Source organism: Phacochoerus africanus, chromosome 1 (assembly GCF_016906955.1).
Source record: "Phacochoerus africanus isolate WHEZ1 chromosome 1, ROS_Pafr_v1, whole genome shotgun sequence".
Taxonomy (NCBI): Eukaryota; Metazoa; Chordata; class Mammalia; order Artiodactyla; family Suidae; genus Phacochoerus; species Phacochoerus africanus.
In genome coordinates this window covers 238069169-238087881 of record NC_062544.1, presented here as the reverse complement: position 1 = coordinate 238087881, position 18713 = coordinate 238069169, and the positions used below count along the sequence as shown (strand labels likewise).

The following is an 18713-nucleotide window of genomic DNA, read 5'->3' as shown; positions in this document are numbered from 1 at the left end:
CAGATATCGTACATAATTTCACCAACGTTTCTAGAATTATGCTCCAACCTCCTCTAACTTCTCCGGAACCGCTTCTGGACCATGAAAATCTAACTGAAGTCCGAAAGTTCCTAACCAGAGATCCGCAGAACCATCCAACTTCCCCCACCCTTCCCTCGGAGGTACTCGCCTGTGAAGTCACATCCACTTCCGTTTCGGAAAGGGCCTCTTGCCTATCTCTAGGGCCGCTCTAGGCTGCCTCTTCCACTGCTGGCTCCGAAGCTCAATGGTTGCTGGGCGGGGCCGTGACGTCTTTGGCGTGGCTGCAGGGGAGGCCGCGGCGGGGAAAATGGCGGACGGGAAGGCGGGAGAGGAGAAGCCTGAGAAGCCGCAGCGAGCTGGAGCCGCCGGAGGTGAACACAACCCCAGCGTCGCGGGCTACGTGGGATGCTCTGGGCCTTTCTTTGAGCTTCCCGGGGTGGGGGGAGTAGGTTGGGGCGAGAATGGGCGGATTTGGCGCTCACCCGGCCAGGCGCTGGGCCCAGACGAGCCCCGGGCACGCCCGGTGCGGCCCGCTGGGATCTGAGCCCACATCACCTTCTTGCCGGGGTACAGCCGGTCACTGTTCGTCACTTCCCGGCCCCAGCGGAGGCCCTGCTTCCGAAGAGAAGGGAGATGGGCCCCAGACAGGAGGACCGAACTCGGGGTAGGACTAGGAGTCGCGGTGCAGGAGCCGCTACCGCCACACCGGAGACGCACATCACACAAAACGCTCAGGCGGGCTCACCCAGTGCGAATTATCCAGCTGTGGCCGCAGGCCGAGTTTCCGACGGTGCCGGGGCCTCTCAGTTACACCTAGGAGTTAGTTTGCTGTTCCCTTTTCTCTAAGAAGGCGGACGACTCCGGCCTTTTTCCTTTATTTTCAAGCCTAATACTGATCCTGTAACGGGATATATGGAGGCGATTGGGGCGGGGGGCGAGGAATACATTTGCCTGCCTCCTGGTTTAATCTGCGGGGTCTAGGGTTAGGGTTTGGTTGCCTTTCTTTACAGTGTCTGCCTTTTCTGAGCTAGGCTGTTGCCAGCTAACTTCATGCCAGATATTAAGGTGGCTAAATAGGCTAGTGTGACTTTTCCTGTATTTCGTTACGAGGTAAACTCAAGTTACAGCTATCTTTATTCTGTCACCTCCACCCCTCTAAATTTGGGTCTTGTGCATTAAGGAAAATAAATAGCATGTAATCTCTCCAGCCCTCCCGCCCCTTTGTCCTAACTAGGCTGGTGACTTAACACGTGCAAGCTGATCATAATGTCTTTAGAACGTTTTAAGTACTACACTCGATTCTAACTCTCCTTAAAGTCTTATCCCTGAAAGTTTTTAATACTAAAACATACATAAGATTAATAGTATATGAGGACAACTATTTGGACCTTCCAACAAGTTTAATGTGAATTGACTTGGGATCAGAAATTGAGAAAAGTGTAATCAGTGTTCGATTACTTTGGACCCAGACTTTCCTTTTTAAAAGTTATGTACAGTGCTGTTAGTTGAGCCCAAACTCCCTTCCCCCTTCTCATTCCCCTCTTGTCTTTTTTTATTTAAACTAGTAGAATGGTTTATGAAACAACAGTTTAAACCACTTAGTACTACCTCATTAGCAATTTGATTTTCGTCAAAAATTTTCTTGGAAATTATCAAAATTACATTTAAAAAAGTAATTTGAGGAAACCAGATCTGTAGCCTAAAGAATCTTATCTAAGTTTTATACTTTTAACTTTTAGAATGGCTTTTTGTCTTGCTTGAGAGTATCTGAGATGTGTTTAGTGTGATGCCAAAATGTACCTAAGTGTCAGCATAATTCACTGTAAACTCATCCACTACCCTTTCAGTTAGGGATAGTTCACTCTGTAGTATGAATATTGATGTTTCTATTTTAGCACACTTTTGTGAAGGGGTGTGGTGTAAAAGTATCTTTGCTAATTGCTATAAAAAATTATCTCCTTGTTGGTGACTTAGAATAAGTAATAACTCATAATAATGTCTACATAATTTGTCGTGGGTACACCTTCCTTTACAGGGAAAATAGTATTGTTGCATATAAACCATTTTTGAACATCAGATATTTTTAATGAATTTGTACAAAGAAATCAGCTAAAACATTTCATACAAGGCTATTGCTAAATTGATGATTTTGTGGCAAATAGGCACTGTTTTAAAACACTGTCAGGTTTGTCTTGGGGGCTTTTCTAGAGATTTTCTGAATTTTTTTTAAATCCTATTGAATAATCCAGTAAGTCAGAAATAGAAGCATTTTTTTAAATGAATTAACATGAACTTATGTCAATATGAGATGCTGCTTGAACAACTTACTCTCACCTTAAAGAAGAAGGATAATGTTAAGAGTTAGGCTTTGGACAGTTTTTTGTTTTCCTCCCTTTCAATTTCTGTAGCTCCTTGAAATAAGTAAAAATTTTATACAGGAGCTATTCATATCATAATCAGTCCATCTCAGACTATTGTAAGTTATGTAAGAACTACTTTAATGAAATTGGCATTTATTATGCCAGACACTAGAAGATTCTTGAACATTTTCACACTGCACACCAGTCCTATTAGAGAGGTAGGTTATGTGCCCTTTTATCAGATAAAGAAACTACCAGAATGCAAATGGTTTTAGGTAAATTTTTTTCAAAGCAAGGTACTTTGTACTCCAAGGCCCACCTCTCCTCTCCATCCAGTGAAAAACGGAGAAAAAGATGCAAGTACCATATGTAATTTGACTTCAGGTTAACTATAAGTTACACCTTTTGTTTCCTCAGAATGAATACAAACTAGATAAAATCCCTTTTATTTAGATACTCCTTGATGAAGAATCTAGTAATTTTATATAATTTATCCATGTTTTCTTTTAAAGTGATTTGTGCTTTATTTTTTAAAAAACACATTTTTTTCACTTTAAAAGTAGTGTCACTAAAATTTTCACAGTATGAAACGAATGAATCTGGTCATTCAAAATTTTGTTTTGCACAGTCCCAAAATACAAAAGGTCTCAATAAATTGAAAACAGCTCTTGATTAAAGCCCCCAAATACTAAAGTAGTACTGTTGTGTTTAAAGGAAAACACTCAGTGGAGTTCCCACTGTGGCCCAGTGGGTTGAGAACCAACTTCAGCAATTTGGTCCATACAGAGGCGAGGGTTCAATCCTTGATCAGGGCGCAGTGGATTTAAAAGATCCAGTATTTCTGCAGCTGCAGCTGAGATTCAATCTCTGGCCATTGGGATTGATCCCTGACCGGGGAACTATATGCCATGGGTGTAGCCATTAAAAGAAGGAAAGAAAGATGGAGTTCCCCGTCGTGGCGCAGTGGTTAACGAATCCGACTAGGAACCATGAGGTTGCAGGTTCGATCCCTGGCCTTGCTCAGTGGATTAAGGATCTGGCATTGTCCTGAGCTGTGGTGTGGGTTGCAGACGCAGCTCAGATCCCACGTTGCTGTGGCTGTGGTGTAGGTCGGCGACTACAGCTCCCATTAGACCCCTAGCCTGGGAACTTCCATATGCCATGGCAGCAGCAGTAGAAAAAGGCAAAAAGACCAAAAAAAAAAAAGTTGAAATAATTTTCTAAAGGTATAAACTTGTAGAGATTTTAATTACACGTTGATAACATAGATTTGGCTGTCATATTTTCCCATTTTCATCACTTTTTCCATTTACTTTATTGCCTAGATGTTTTGTCTATTTTACTACATAATTGTTAGAAGAGGATTAATTAAAGAGGAAATAACAGCTCCAGTCCATGTGACACATTGATCCATTTAAGGCTAAGTAGCAAGTAATTACAGTGCACCCACCTTCACTCCCTTACTCCATCCCTTCACTGAAGAATAAATGTTTTCTAAGCTATTGAGTATTTACAATTGCTTTTCTTTTTTTAAAATGGTAATGAGGAGCAAGGCCAGTTATTTACTATATCCAGAAATTGCTGGATCTGTAATCAGTCATGTGTAGAAACAACCTAATAAACATATTATGTTTAATCTTCATTGTGGACCTGAGACATGGGTGGTCTTAATAGTTTGCCTCCAGATGACAGAAACACAGATGGAATACAATTAAGTTTTTGCCAGATGATTAATGGTAGAGCAGTGTTTCCAACTTCCCGCTTCATGCCACCTTTTCCTAAAGTAGTCACTATAGATAAATCTTTTCTGCAACATCATAGGATTGGACAGATAGTATTCCATGTTTTAGCACATACTAAATCAATTGGTTGTCACATTTAATGTTGTAGTAAGAATTGTTTTTCACTTTTTTCTCATATTTAGAAAAATTCTTTTTCCAGAATTATTTTCTGGGTATAAAGAGGACTAGAATTAAGAAAAGATAGATTTTAAAAGAACCAGAAATTTTGACTAATTATAGCCCTTGGGTTATAGTTCAAAGAGCAGAATTAGACTAAAATCAAGACTAAATGTTCTTAATACTCTTTGTTTTGATATTTTTCAGAGTTTGTGTTTGCACAAAATTTGTGCCTTTAGTTTATAGATCGATTCTGTATGTAAATTCTGTGGGTTTTCTACGTGTTTCTGTATGTTCAGTACTTAGAGCCAGTGAGTTTTCAGTTTTAGCTGTGTATTAGTCACAAAGGTATAGTTAACAGTTTGAGTTTTGCTCTAAAATTCATACTTGATTTAAGCTAGAAATAAGGAATTCCTTTCATGGTGCAACAGAAACAAATCCGACTAGTATCCGTGAGGATTTGGGTTCAATCCCTGGCCTCACTCAGTGGGTGGGGGATCTGGTGTTGCCATGAGCTGTGGTGTAGGTCACAGACTCGGCTTGGATCCCGGGTTGCTGTGGCTGTGGCATAGGCCAGCAGCTGTAGTTCCGATTGGACCCCTAGCCTGGGAACTTCCGTATGCCATGAGTGCAGCCCTAAAAAGGAAAAAAAAAAAACTAGAAATAAAATGCAGAAAAAAACTTAGCATAATTGCTTTTAGTGATAAACTCTGAAAAAATAGTGTTTGCATAACACTGTCCCTTTGTAAAGAAATTCTAAACTGAGTTCTGTATTTCAAATAGCAGTCTTAAATTTTTCAGGTTCTTTTGTAGTTTTATACCTAAAAAAGTGAGTGACACCTCAAGCAACCATTTCAATGCTATCTTTGCCTCCAGGGGAAATCCCAAAACTTAATCCTGCTTAATTCTGCTCCTACATTGTTACTATAACTTTTACCCCTTATCTAAAGGTAATTCAGAGTTCCTTGTATTTTCCTCAAAACAAAATCAAATGTTCTGTTCAAAGTGCTTATTAATTTAGAGGCCTCGGTCATTCCAAAACTATATAGATTGGGATCTATAACCTTCCATCTTTTCTTTTCTTTTTTTTTTTTTTTGTCTTTTTGCTATTTCTTTGGGCCGCTCCCGCGGCATATGGAGGTTCCCAGGCTAGGGGTCAAATCGGAGCTGTAGCCACTGGCCTATGCCAGAGCCACAGCAACGCGGGATCCGAGCCGCGTCTGCAACCTACACCACAGCTCACGGCCGGATCGTTAACCTGATGAGCAAGGCCAGGGACCGAACCCGCAACCTCATGGTTCCTAGTCAGATTCGTTAACCACTGCGCCACGACGGCAACTCCTGTAACCTTCCATCTTTTAATTCAGTACTTGTCAGTCTGTTTGATTTCCCCTTTTCCCCACATTTTAGCTTTTTGTCCTGTTTGCTTAACTGTTGTCAGGGCCATCCCTTAGAGGATTTCTTTCTCCATAAGTAAACTATTCATCCAGTGTAGCAGAATACATTCTAGAGGATAAACTGGTAAACTTGGGAAAGAAATGAAAATATTTAATAATCAGCCTTTTTCTTATCTTACCTCTCAATATGTTCCTATATAGCCTCCATGTATAAGCTAAGGTCATCAAGATGTGAACTAATTTCATCGTTTATTAATACAAACACCAGCAAAATTACTGAATGATATCTCAAATTCCATACCTACCTATGTATTCCTTCTATTTGAAATTACCTTATCTTTCTCTCATGAGAAAAAATAATGTATAAACCTAAGTATAATTATCAGTAACTTTTTTGCCTTTATTTTTATTTTTTTCTTTTTTTTGTTAGTGAATTTATTACATTTATAGTTGTACAATGATCATCACAATCCAATTTTATAGGATTTCCATCCCACAAGCCCAGCGCATGCTCCCCACCCCCTGAACTGTCTCGTCAGTAACTCTTAAGAGTAGCTTAAATAGGCGATAACCAAGCTTTGAGAGTAGAATTGAATTACTCAGGAGGGGATGACCTTGAAGTCTTCTTTGAAGTTACCTTTCAACGCTAAGATTGTGTGAGATGTACATGAAGAACACATCACTCAAGAAAATTACTCCAGGCTGTACTAACACTGTAGTTTGGATAATGAGCTGTTTATAACAAAGTACTTTGTATAACTAATAGTACATTAATGAAGAATATTAGACTTTATTAGTCAAATGTATTATGATGTGACTAATTGCCAACTAGTTGTGTCGAAGAATTTATACATCTTAATTTATAAAAAGTAAAATTTCACAAATGACTAGATTGTACAACTTACATAGTAGTGTTTAGTTGAAGGGTCTTACTTCTTGTGAACTTTATATTTATAATTTTAAATTGCTCTGTATTTTATGCTAGTTAATTCATGGGAGCCTCTTCTACTGCCACACAATCTCAGTTCCTGCTGTATACTCTAACAAACAGTGGAAGAGACTGTTGGGTCAGTAGGTGACAACTGCAGAGGTATCTTCCTTATAACGATGCTTTTTGAGGTTGCTGCTCCCATCAATCTGCTCAGTAAAAATAGCTCATCTTGGTAAGTTGTTTCGACTTCACCAGGACCTGAAGAAGAAGCAGAAAAACCTGTGAAAACTAAGACTGTTTCTTCCAGTAATGGAGGGGAAAGTTCCAGTCGCAGCGCTGAGAAGCGATCAGCTGAAGAAGAAGCTGCAGACCTCCCAACAAAGCCTACAAAGATCTCCAAGTTTGGATTTGCCATAGGTAGTCAGACGACAAAGAAAGCTTCAGCCATATCCATCAAACTTGGCTCAAGTGTGAGTTGTTATTTTTATTTATATATTATATTCATAATTGGTGTTAAGAATTTGTCTTAGAAACTTGTTTTTTTACTGGGTTATGGTAAATTAAGTACAAAAAGATACATTGGTTCATGAACTTATATATAAGTATTTAAGAAATTATTAGCTCTGTATTCAAGAAGGGTCTGTATGAATTATAACTCAATAAAGCTGTTTTTAAAAGAGGTTTGTAATATGAGAACAACTATTTAGAGAATATATGATTTTTATAAAATAATAGCTTAGAATTCCAAAGTTGAGCAAAACCTCTGAAAATTATCTTTCAATTCCTGTGATATTAAACAGAATATCTCCAGAAATCAGTTTTTGTGTCTTAAAAGGTTACTGTTAGTAAAGTGTTGCTTATTAAGACGAACTTGCTGATAACCCTACTTTGGAGCTGCAAATGGACATTGAGTACTATATATCCTCTGATAGTAGTCCTTTAAAGATCAATTTTTGATCCCTTAAGATGTAAACCTTGAATTAATACTAATAACTATGGAGTATCTGGAAAGTGTTTGAGATACTAGATTGAAGCATGTGAAGTTTAGGCACTATTCCTAACCTACGGAAGTGATAATTGCATATGGTTCAGTTAGATAGATCTCTTCTTTTAGAGAAAGAAAGTTACTTGAATAGTGTCTTAATATTGACTTTAGAAAATAGTTACATTCTTATGTGAGGATAATATTCCTACATTGCTCTTAAATTGTTTATTCATGTCTATTCTGTGAAAATTAATGCTGAGTTGTCAGATGCATACAGCTTTATTTCTTCATTAAATGCCATTCACAGATCTTACAAATATATGATCAGGTTCCTGCTAGAGTCAGTGTGTTTGAGCTACATTTCTAGTTTTAAAACAACTATAATTAATGAAAAAATAAATAAATAAGCTGCCATTCCTCAGAGCCCCTACTCCTACCCTGTGCTGTTTTGCCTTTTTCATTTTCTTCTTTTTTCAAAAAAATTCAGTCTGAACAAAAGACCTTCAGCTTGTAACATCATTACTTTATGACTCTGCTTCCTATTTGAGCTGATTCTTTCTTTTGGTTTAATATGTTTTTTATAAGGTTGCATAAACCTACCTGCATAAATGTTTACTTTTTTAATAGTCATCAAACATGTGGTTCTCATGTAGACTTCTCATACAAGTGTTACCCTTGGTAATAGATTTTCCCTGTGGTTGAGTATACTCTTTAAATCAGATACCCAGGTCCCTGCTTTTTCTAAATCATTAACAGATTTGGTAATTACGGATCTTTTTAGTTGGGAAGATTATGTTTGAAAAGGCCTATTCAGTAATAAAACTTTTTAATCTTTAGAAAAAAACCTTTTTTTTTTTTCATAAAGTAAACCACTGTAAACATAAACTTGGTGAAATACAATGTAGGATATAAAAATAATTGAAACTTGCTTTTTTTTGAAACTGTTGTTTTTGATTATATGATGTGAAAAGATGAAATGACAAATACTTATTTGTGTCTTATATTGTATTACAACATCAGATACATGACATCTTTAAGAGTAAAGGGTGGAGAAAAATCTGTAAAGGAGTTCTCTTGTGGTGCAGCAGGTTAAAGATCTGACTTTGTCACTTCAGTGGCTTAAGTTGCTGCTGTGGCTCAAGTTCAGTCCCTAGCCCAAGAACTTCCATATGCTGCAGCCAAAAAAAAGAAGTTTAAGGTGTATCAAAAGTCACTATGCATAATATACACATGGAAATTTTTTATTCCTTCTAAAACAAATATTTTTTATAAAAAGTGTTTGTGTTCTACAAGAAGGAATGGTTGATTTTGTTTCAGCAGCTCAGAGATTTTACTGATGAGATGATGCAAAAGTTGGCCTTAAGTGTAGGCAAGACACAAAGGGGCATCTCAGATAAAAAGGATTTCATGTGGGGGGGGGGCAGTCTTTAAGGCATTAGCCTGCTGTGGCCGCCTTTACCTGGCAAAGCAATAAAGCTATCTTTTTCTCCATCAAAAAAAAAAAGTTTCATGCAAAAGCAGTTTAGATATGAAGCTACATGATACATTCAGGAAATTATAATTAGGAAGTGTTTGGTAGGTAAACTCCCCCTGCTCCCAAATATGGTCATAGGACCAAATCATAAAGGACTTTTACTCCATAATATAGTTTGGTTTTGTTCTTTAGGTTTTAGAGGAGCCATGACACCATGGCTCCAAGGAATCTCGATCCTAAAGATTTCCATTTTAGAAACATTGCTCTGGTACCAGTATAGAGGAATGAATACAGAGAAAAAATATAGAAGGTGTAGAGATGGTATTTCTAACAGTAGTTCAGGCAAGTAATGCTAAGGGGCCTCAGGTATTGGTAGTTGTTAGTAAGATGGGAAGGCAGGTGGAGATTTCAGTATGTTTAATAGAGATCTAAATAACAGGACTTTAAGTAGAGTGCAAGTTGAAGAAAAGATTTTGTGGCTTGGGCACTCAAGAACACTAAACACTAGCTCTAAGGGGAGCTGTCCACTAGGCAGCTAGCTAGTAGAGAAAGATGAATCTTGGTTTCTTTCTCAAGGCACCATGCTTAATTTTATGTTACTATGGGAAAGTATTAAATTCATTTTCTCTTACCTATACCAGGTACCTTTTAGCTAAATAATATTAATTAAATGATAGATCTTAACTAGAAAATCTTTTACAAGAGGAAAACAAATAGGCATATAAAGTAAAACTTATCCATTGATTACCACACATTTCCAAAATGAAATAGTGGATTTCTCCAAAGTTACAATGTTTCTATGAAAACGTAAAGTTGAATCTTTGAAGATAAATTATTCCTATCATTAAATAAACCTGTGTAAACATTATATGATACTCTTTTTAATGTTTCTTCCTCAGAAGCCTAAAGAAACAGTTCCAACTCTTGCTCCAAAAACCCTTTCAGTAGCAGCAGCTTTTAATGAAGATGAAGATGTAAGTTGATAGTTTTGTTTATTTTACTCTAACCAGTTCTTTTTTTTTTTTTTGTCTTTTTCTAGAGCTGCACCCATGGCATATGGAGATTCCCAGGCTAAGGGTTGAATCAGAGCTGTAACCACCGGCCTACACTAGAGCCACAACAACTCGGGATCCAAGCCGCATCTGCGACATACACCACAGCTCATGGCAACCTCAGATCCTTAACCCACTGAGCAAGGCCAGGGATCAAACCCTCAACCTCATCGTTCCTAGCTGGACTCGTTAACCACTGCGCCACGACAGGAACTCCTCTAACCAGTTCTTTAAGGAAGATTTTAGTGGAACATTGTCAAGTTGTATTAATGGTACTGGTAATTTTTTTTTTTTTTTTAGTGACACCTGCAAAATCTGAATATTTTTATTTGATTGTAGGATTATTTAAAATATTATTGACTTCAAAGTTCCCATTGTGACTCAGTTGTTAATGAATTTGACTAGTATCCATGAGGACGCAGGTTCGATCCCTGGCCCTGCTCAGTGGGTTAAGGATCTGATGTTGCTGTGGGCTGTGGTGTAGGCTGGCAGTTGCAGCTCTTATTTGACCCCTGGCCTGGGAACCTCCATATGTCACGGTGCAGCCCTAAAAGGACAAAAGACAAAAAAATACATATTATCGACTTCAAAGGAGGGTCAGGGATCTTAATGAAATAATGAATGTTTATTATGAGTAATAATATATATATCTGTGCTGTGAAATACGTAAGATCAAAAAAAATCTGTTCTGTTGGCTTTAGTAATTTTCAGTTAGAATCTTCAGTGAGACATTATGCTTGTGTTCAGCTTTTAAAAGGAGCTATAGATATGATAGGATTGGTGAACACAGCATGGCTGTGGTTTTAAAGGGAATCTTGATGAATTACCCTCCTTTGACACCATATTATTTTGAAAAAGGGTATTCTAATGAGGGTAAGTGGAATATTTAGATAAATGGATTTCCTGGAAGATCCTAAAGTGAACAATAAAGTTTTTTGTAACTTTAAAAAAAAAGGATGGGAGCAACTATAGTGCTTTCTCCCTATATCCCCATGAGGAATAATAGTGCAGGTGAAGAAGACCTTCTAGTCAATAGGCATGTGTTCTGGAGTGAGCATGGAGTACTTATCTGCTGTTCTCTTTGGCATTCCTAGTTCTCTAATGCCCTTCACAATGTCTCTCTCTTACCATCCTTATGAATGACATACAAATTTTTACGCATAATCGTAGTTGATTTTTTTTTCCTTAGGCTCTGAATTTAGAACCTAATCCCCACTTGGGATATGACCCCATTGTATAACAATTATGGGATTACTTCAGTACTTGCTCTCAAAAGCAATATGGATAAGAATTATATATTCAGAGGAGCAAAAAATGTGAGCTGAAGTGATTGGGAAGAATAGAGAAGAAAAAGGAGTTGGATACTAAAACATATTAGGCAAGGTTTTGGCAAACCACGGAATACTTTTTTGTGTGTGTCTTTTTACGATCACACCCGCAGTATATGGAGGTTCCCAGGTTAGCAGTCAAATCAGAGCTGTAGCTGCCAGCGTACACCACTGTCACAGCAACTCGGAGCTGAGCCAAGTCTACAATCTATACCACAGCTCATGGCAGTGGTGTACAATCTATACCACTTGAGCAAGGCCAGGAATCGAACTTGCATCCTCATGGGTACTGGTCAGATTCATTTCCTCTGAGCCACGATGGGAACTCTGAAGAAATACTTTTGTAGGCTAATACATCAGCTTTCAATTACAAGTGGTAAATGCTAAGCAGCTGTGCTTGACAGGACTAGAGGTTTTTGTAGAAGAGTTTTAGGCAAAGATAAATATGTAATGATTGGACCCCAGATCAATAGGTAAAGAATTACAAAGATAAATTGGGCATGTTCCTCTAGGGATTCAGCAGGACAGGGACTTATACATAAAACAGTACCAGATAAAAATCAAAAATACTTGAGAAGATGAAATGATGTAGATATTCAGGTGAGGAAGAGTGGCTAGGTAACTGGATATAACATTATGGAAAGACCACAGAACTGGCAGTCAGAAGACTTGGATTCTTTTTCTGTCCTTTCTAATTATTAACCAATAGAAAGCCTGTGAATAAATCACTTTACCTTTTTGGAACCTTATCTTTTCAACTGTAAAAATGAAGGCTGAATTTAAATGACATTTTTAAATGGTTCTGTGGAAATGTCTCAAAAGCTACTGTGGTATTAGGTGATAGCTAGTATGCATGGCTCTGGTCTCCTGCCCTTTTTCACTTATATCTGCTGTTATATTTGTTTGGTATTTGGGAACCCAAGTAGTATTTTGTTGGGACAAAAGTATTTCATTGTCCCCCCCAAAAAATGAAAGTTTGAAAAGCACTAACTTATATTAAATGTTTTCTGTCATCCCTAACATTCTTAAGAGATTAGGTAGCATTTTGGTATGTGCAGCTTGTATCAGGGAAAGACAATATAGGAAGAAGAGAACAGCATGCACAGAAGTTGAGAGGCTGAAAATTGTAAGCACCTACATAATGGCAGTGGTTTGCTTTGCCAAACAACTTGAATCTTCACATAACTGTTTTACTCTCCATATATACCTATGAATTGTGTGGTAACAGTTATTTTGTAGGTGGAGAAATTGAGAGTGCATGAGTGTTGAACCAGAACTTAACGTCTCTGGTTTCTTGTCCTATGTTCTTTGCATCATACCTTAACTGTTTTGTTTTTAAAGAAATTTTAGACAGGTTCAGATAATACTCTGCTGTAAGATGGTAATGATAGTTAAAGATAAACTTGTCTCTTAGGTAAAAGAACACATGCATCTAAAATCTTCATCTGGTTCTTCCTTTTTCTGCAGAACATAGTTAATTAACCTTGACTGTATATCTAAGACTAAAGTATGTTGAACAAAGAGGGCATTCATTTAACTAATTAATTTTGAAATTTAAATTTTTTTTTCTGTTGCATTTCTTTAATTGTCTCTTACTATAAGAAAGCTTTTCCTTACTTGTGTAAGTGTAGGCTCTTGGGTTCTTCCTTTATTCATCAGGCTGTAATGTTCAAATTGTCCCACAATTGACAGGTAGAAAACCCCTTGAAGCCGAATCTTGCAGTAACTGTTTTAAAAAGGAATATTTTAGCTTAGCATAAAAAACATCTAAAAGGTACTAACTTGTCACATATCTTTTCACTAGCTATAACTATGGAATGGTGGTAAGGAATGAGCTTGGAAAATAACTTTATAGGAGTTCCCGTTGGTGGCTCAGCAGTAAGGAACCCGACTAGTATCCACGAGGACTCGGGGTTGATCCCTGGCATTCCTTGGTGGTTGGGGATCCAGCATTGCCATGAGCTGTTGTGTAGGTCACAGATGTAGCTCAAATCCCACCAAATTGCTGTGGCTGTGGTAGAGGCTGCCACCTGTACCTCTGATTGTATCCTTAGCCCAGGAACTTCCATGTGCTGTGGTTGCAGCCCTAAAAAGCCAAAGAGGGGGCGGGGGGAAGAAAAAATAACTTTATAGTAAAAGAGATATTTTTGATAAGGAATAATACAGTAAATACAGTAAATAAAGTGGTTAAGAGCCTTTGCTTTGGCATCCAGCTGTTTTGCAGTTTGTTAGCTTTGTGACTTTGGACAAGTTAAACTTGTTTACTTCACCTACAAGTGTAAATGATGAAATTCATACCCACCTTTTAGGATTGTTAGGGTTTTCAAAGATAGTGCATATTTTAAAGCATTGATGAGGTTCACTTGTGGCACAGCAGATTAAGGATCCAGTGTTGCCACAGCTGTGGCACAGGTAGCACCTTCAGCGTGAGTTCAATCCCTGGCCCAGAAATTTCCACATGCCGTGGGTGCAACAACAACAAAAAAAGCATTTAGTGCAATGTGTAACTTACAGTAAACAAATAGTTTTAGTTCTAGAATATTATAAGGTTTTCTCTTTATGCAAAAATCACACTGGAAACATGAGTTCCTTTTTAAAATGTCGTTAAACTATTTTCTCCTCTTACCAAAATTTACAGATTTAGATATAAAATTTAGCATTATTAGTAATCAAGTGAATTTAACATACACTTGACCCTTGATCAACACACGTTTGAATTGCATGGGCCTTTGCAGATCTTCTTCAGTAAATATGTGTTACAGTACAATCCAAGGGTTGATTAAATCATTAGATGCAGAACTGTGGATATGGAGGCCCATATCCACAAATAACTATAAAGTTATACACAGGTTTTTGTGTGGTGGTCAACTATGTCTAATGCAGTCATCTCTGTTTCTGTCTTGTTTTTTTTCTCCAGAGTGAACCAGAGGAAATGCCTCCAGAAGCAAAGATGAGGATGAAGAATATTGGAAGGTATTATAATTTTTGTGTGATATTATAGAAAACTGGTGAATTAAGAGTAAGTTGTATATTATGCATAATCTATTAGTGTTCAGGCGCTTCTTGCATATTTGGGCAAAACAGTTTTATTTTCTAAGATGTCAGTAATCTTATTTTCTTTCCTGGTAAGAGAAAATGAGTAGCTTAAGGGTAAATAACAATAATTTAATGCTTTTCTTCTCAGATACATGTAATTATATTTTTTCAAATAAAACAGTTATGAGAAATGTTTCTGATTTAAAATTTAAATTTTTTTTCTGTTGTAAAGAAATGGCTTTCATCTCATTTATGATATCATTCCCACCACTTAATTTTGATTGTATGTGTCCCTTTTTCCTTGATGATTTATATGCTAAATATCAAAATAAGACAAAAGTATTTTAAAATTTTCTTCCATTGCTTCTGTTATCATGGAAATAATCATGTTAATATGATGTTTGGTTTCCTATCTTTGTACACATAAATGGATAACTTAATAAAAAAGCTGGGGTTCAGTACAACCTACACTATGGACCCATTTCTGCCAAATGTATGTTCTCCCAGAGAACGAAGTGCTAAGTCTTCAAGCATCAGTCTTCAGACTTTGTGATTCAAATGGGAATAGTGTCAATGGCTGACTGCTTGCCTTCCTTTCATACTGGGACCTAAAGTAAGAAATATAACAAATATTATAACTCAGTCAAAACACCCCATATATCTGTATATCTACACATTTAAAATGGAAATTAGTTCATAAAATGACACTGAACATTTTTGTGCATGATACAGCCTCATGTTTTTCTTCTATTCATTTTTTTTATATGCTGATGTCCATTGTAAATCAACTATAATAAAAAATTTTTAAATAAAAAATTTTAAAAAGGAGTTCTCACTGCAGCACAATGGGATCAGCTGTGTCTGGCACAGTGGGTTAAGGATCTGGCATGCCATGGCTTTGGCTTAGGTCACTACTGCAGCTCAGATCTGATACCTGGCCCTGGAACTCCATGTGCCTTAAGGTGACCAAAAGAAAAAAAATGCTCTCAAGCCACCAAATTGATTTCATGATCTGTTAATGGGTTATAAGAAATGGGTTTTGTTTGTCTGTTTGTTTTTCTCTTTGGGGCCACACCTATGGCATATGGAGGTTCCCAGGCTAGGGGTCCAATCAGAGCTGCAGCTGCTGGCCTATGCCACAGCTCACGGCAATGCCAGATCCTTAACCGGCTGAGCGAGGCCAGGGATCAAACCACAACCTCATGATTCCTAGTTGGATTCGTTTTTTTTCCGCTGTGCCATAACGGAAAACCCTAAGCAATGGTTTTTAAAACTGCAGTGCTTGCCACTTTTAGCTGTGTATCAGAACCATGTTGCATGTTTGTTAAAACTGCTTTTTTACCTCATTCCTCCTCAGGCCTACTGTGTCTGAAATTTTAGGACCAGAAAGGGGTTTGTTTTATTGGGCTTTTTTTTTTTCCTTTTTTTTGTGGCGGGATGGGGGGGGTGGTGCCTGTGGCATGTGGAAGTTCCCAGGCCAGGGACCAAACCCTCCCTAGAGCAGCGACCCAGGCCACTGCAATGACAACGCCAGATCCTTAACCTACTGCACCACAAGAGAACTCCTGGAAAGGGTATTTTTAAACAGACCTGTAGCTGCATCTTATGTTTGGCCTTCATTTATGATAGGTGTTAAACAAATATGTTTTGAATGTGTTAAAAACATGGCCCCAGAGTCGTTATATAACATTTTAAATCAATTTCCTTTCTTTTAACACAGGGATACACCAACATCAGCAGGACCAAATTCCTTCAATAAAGGAAAACATGGGTTTTCTGATAACCAGAAGCTATGGGAACGAAATATAAAATCTCATCTTGGAAATGTCCATGACCAAGACAATTAAATGATGTGTTTTGAAATTGGGGTGTGGGGTGGGTGTAAAGTTAAAAGGAACAGTTTCCTTTTTTAAAGAATGGTATAAGACTATCTTTGGAGCCGCCTTTTTTTTTTTTTTTTTAAGATTGAATGGTACACTAATAAATGAGAATTTAAAATTAGAGGTAATTTATGTTTTATATGCAGATTTCAAGACATTTACTAATTTTGTAGTTTCATGTGATTAGTTTCCAAAGGTTACAGATAATAAAAAATCAGAAATGGTACCTTTCTAAGAATTGCATATTTTTTTAGACACAACTATTAGCACATTAAGAGGGAAGCAAAAAGTTATTGTCTATTGAAACTATAGTTAATTAGTTTCTAACTTAACTCCCTTATTAGCCTAAACTGTCTGGCTCCCAGGAACAGCCTTATAAAGAAGGGAGTGTTAGATTGGGAGGAAAATGTTACTGGACTATTGACTGAGAAAGTAAATTAGTTAAAATTAAAATATGGCTTTTTTTCCTAATGGGCATTTGTTTTGTTTCGAGTCATCATAAACTAGTTATTGCATTGCTATCAGTGGATACAGATGCTTAGCTCTTTAAAAAGAATATTTTAAAATTTTATGTAAACTGTTGAGTATTTAAGATAGCCCACTTAATTTTAAAGGGTCTTGTCTACCTTCATTAGTTTTCAAAGAACAACCATTTGCTACCAAAGTAAATCAGTATTTTGAATGTGCTTCTCTTGGTTTTGTCATTAGCTAGTTCCTGTAAGCATTTCCATCAGATCTTGAGGCAAATCATAAGGAAGCTGTTTCTTTTAAAATAGCAAACCACCACCAAAAATTTAAATGTACATAGTTAAATATTTGGCTGTTCTTATTTTTTAAAGGGTATAAACACCAAAAAAAAAAAAAAAAGGGTAAGGTTGTATGAAGATGGAAAATGAGAAAGACGCACTTTCTGTAACTCTATCAAAGCATTTAAGTTACTAACTTGTGAAATCCAATTTGATTTGAACTTATAGGAATCCTTCTTTAGCACAATAATATGGTTTATTTTAACTGTATACATATTAACCAGTGGCCTCTCAAAAGCACATTTTAGATACTGAAAATAGAAGGAAAGAAAATGCATCTTTAAACATATTTTATGGAATCTTTGACCACATATACTTTGTCAAGCTATGTGTTGTAGGATTTGTGTTTACTTTGTATTTTTGTATTGTATATGAATTCTTTTTTAATGTGACAGTTAAACACATCTTTAAAAGCATAGTCACACATAAAAGAAACATTTAGTATAATGATATCCTTGAAAACTCCTACAGTGTTAAATTTGGAGGCAGCTTCAGACTACTTGATTGGTGGTAATTACTCACTGAGCTCTTTTAATAGGTAATAGCTCTAGAGAAGCAGCCTGTATATATCCCTAATACTTTGTTCACTTGCAGTTGAGTATAGAGTAAGCCCCAAGTAAAACAATGGAAATGTATATAGAACTATTAGTTCTTACTTACATGATTTAACTATATCAAGATAAATGAATTTAACTTGCTTTAATGTAGGCAAACTTGCCGTATTTGTTCATTTTAATGTTTATGTTCAAATAACATCCCTCTCCTACATTTTCTTTTCTTGACTCAAATATTAACCTAAGGTCAAGATAGGAGAGAGAAACGACTGAGATGAATGTCTTTACTAAAATACCAATAAATTTGTCAAACTCAATTAGTGTTCTTATTTTCTATTCCATGTAATTATTGCCGGTTTATTTGTTTTAAACAAAGAAGAGACGTTATTGTTGCTCTTGCCCAGATTGTTGGCCAAAGATGGGAAATTTAGGTGTTCCCTGGCAGCCTAGTGGTTAAAGGATCTGGCATGGTTACTGCTGTGTCTCTGACCCAGGAATTTACACATGCCATGGGTGCACAAAAAAAAAAAAAAAGATTTTTAATTATTTGAGGAGTTCCTGTTGTGGTGCAGCAGAAACGAATCTGACCAGGAACCATGAGGTTGCAAGTTTGATCCCTGGCCTTGCTCAGTGGGTTAAGGATCCAGAGTTGCTGTGAGGTGTACTGTTGGTCACAGACAAAGCTCAGATCTGGCATTGCTGAGGTGTAGGCAGCTATAGCTCCAATTACACCCCTAGCCTGGAAGCCTCCATATGCCACAGGTGCAGCCCTAAAAAGCAAAAAAGAAAAAAAAATTATTTGAGTTTACCTAACTTAGCATATACTTCTAGAACATTACATTATCTCAGGTTGGAAAAGACCTAATCCAAATCCCTTTTCTCTACTGCCTAAGTGGTTGGCAATTGCATGCTATAAAATATCCTGCCAAGGCATATCTTTGAGTATCTCTAAATGTTAGAAGGTATTCTCTTACTAGTGTCTGACATCTCC

General features: G+C 37.1%; 1 protein-coding gene across 5 annotated transcripts; it reads left to right on the top strand.

Moving 5' to 3' along the window:
- The first annotated feature begins 221 nt into the window (after positions 1-221).
- On the top strand, positions 222-18039 carry PCNP (PEST proteolytic signal containing nuclear protein). 5 transcript variants are annotated; one of them, XM_047793343.1, is made up of 5 exons: positions 222-392; positions 6863-7077; positions 9969-10040; positions 14364-14419; positions 16203-18039. In XM_047793343.1, the coding sequence occupies exons 1-5, from the start codon at positions 266-268 to the stop codon at positions 16327-16329; spliced, it is 597 nt and encodes a 198-aa protein (XP_047649299.1). In that variant the 5' UTR covers positions 222-265; the 3' UTR covers positions 16330-18039. The 5 variants fall into 5 exon arrangements, with proteins under 5 accessions (XP_047649299.1, XP_047649289.1, XP_047649280.1 ...); XM_047793333.1 differs by having other exon boundaries at positions 9966-10040; XM_047793324.1 differs by lacking the exon at positions 222-392 and adding an exon at positions 418-685 and having other exon boundaries at positions 6915-7077.
- Positions 18040-18713: the final 674 nt, after the last annotated feature.

Coding starts and splice junctions, on each gene's coding strand:
- PCNP (XM_047793315.1), top strand. CDS start 483: ATGGGCGGATTTGGCGCTCACCCGGCCAGGCGCTGGGCCCAGACGAGC. Junction 686..6,914: donor ACAGGAGGACCGAACTCGGG/GTAGGACTAGGA, acceptor TGTTTCTTCCAG/TAATGGAGGGGAAAGTTCCA. Junction 7,078..9,965: donor CCATCAAACTTGGCTCAAGT/GTGAGTTGTTAT, acceptor TTTCTTCCTCAG/AAGCCTAAAGAAACAGTTCC.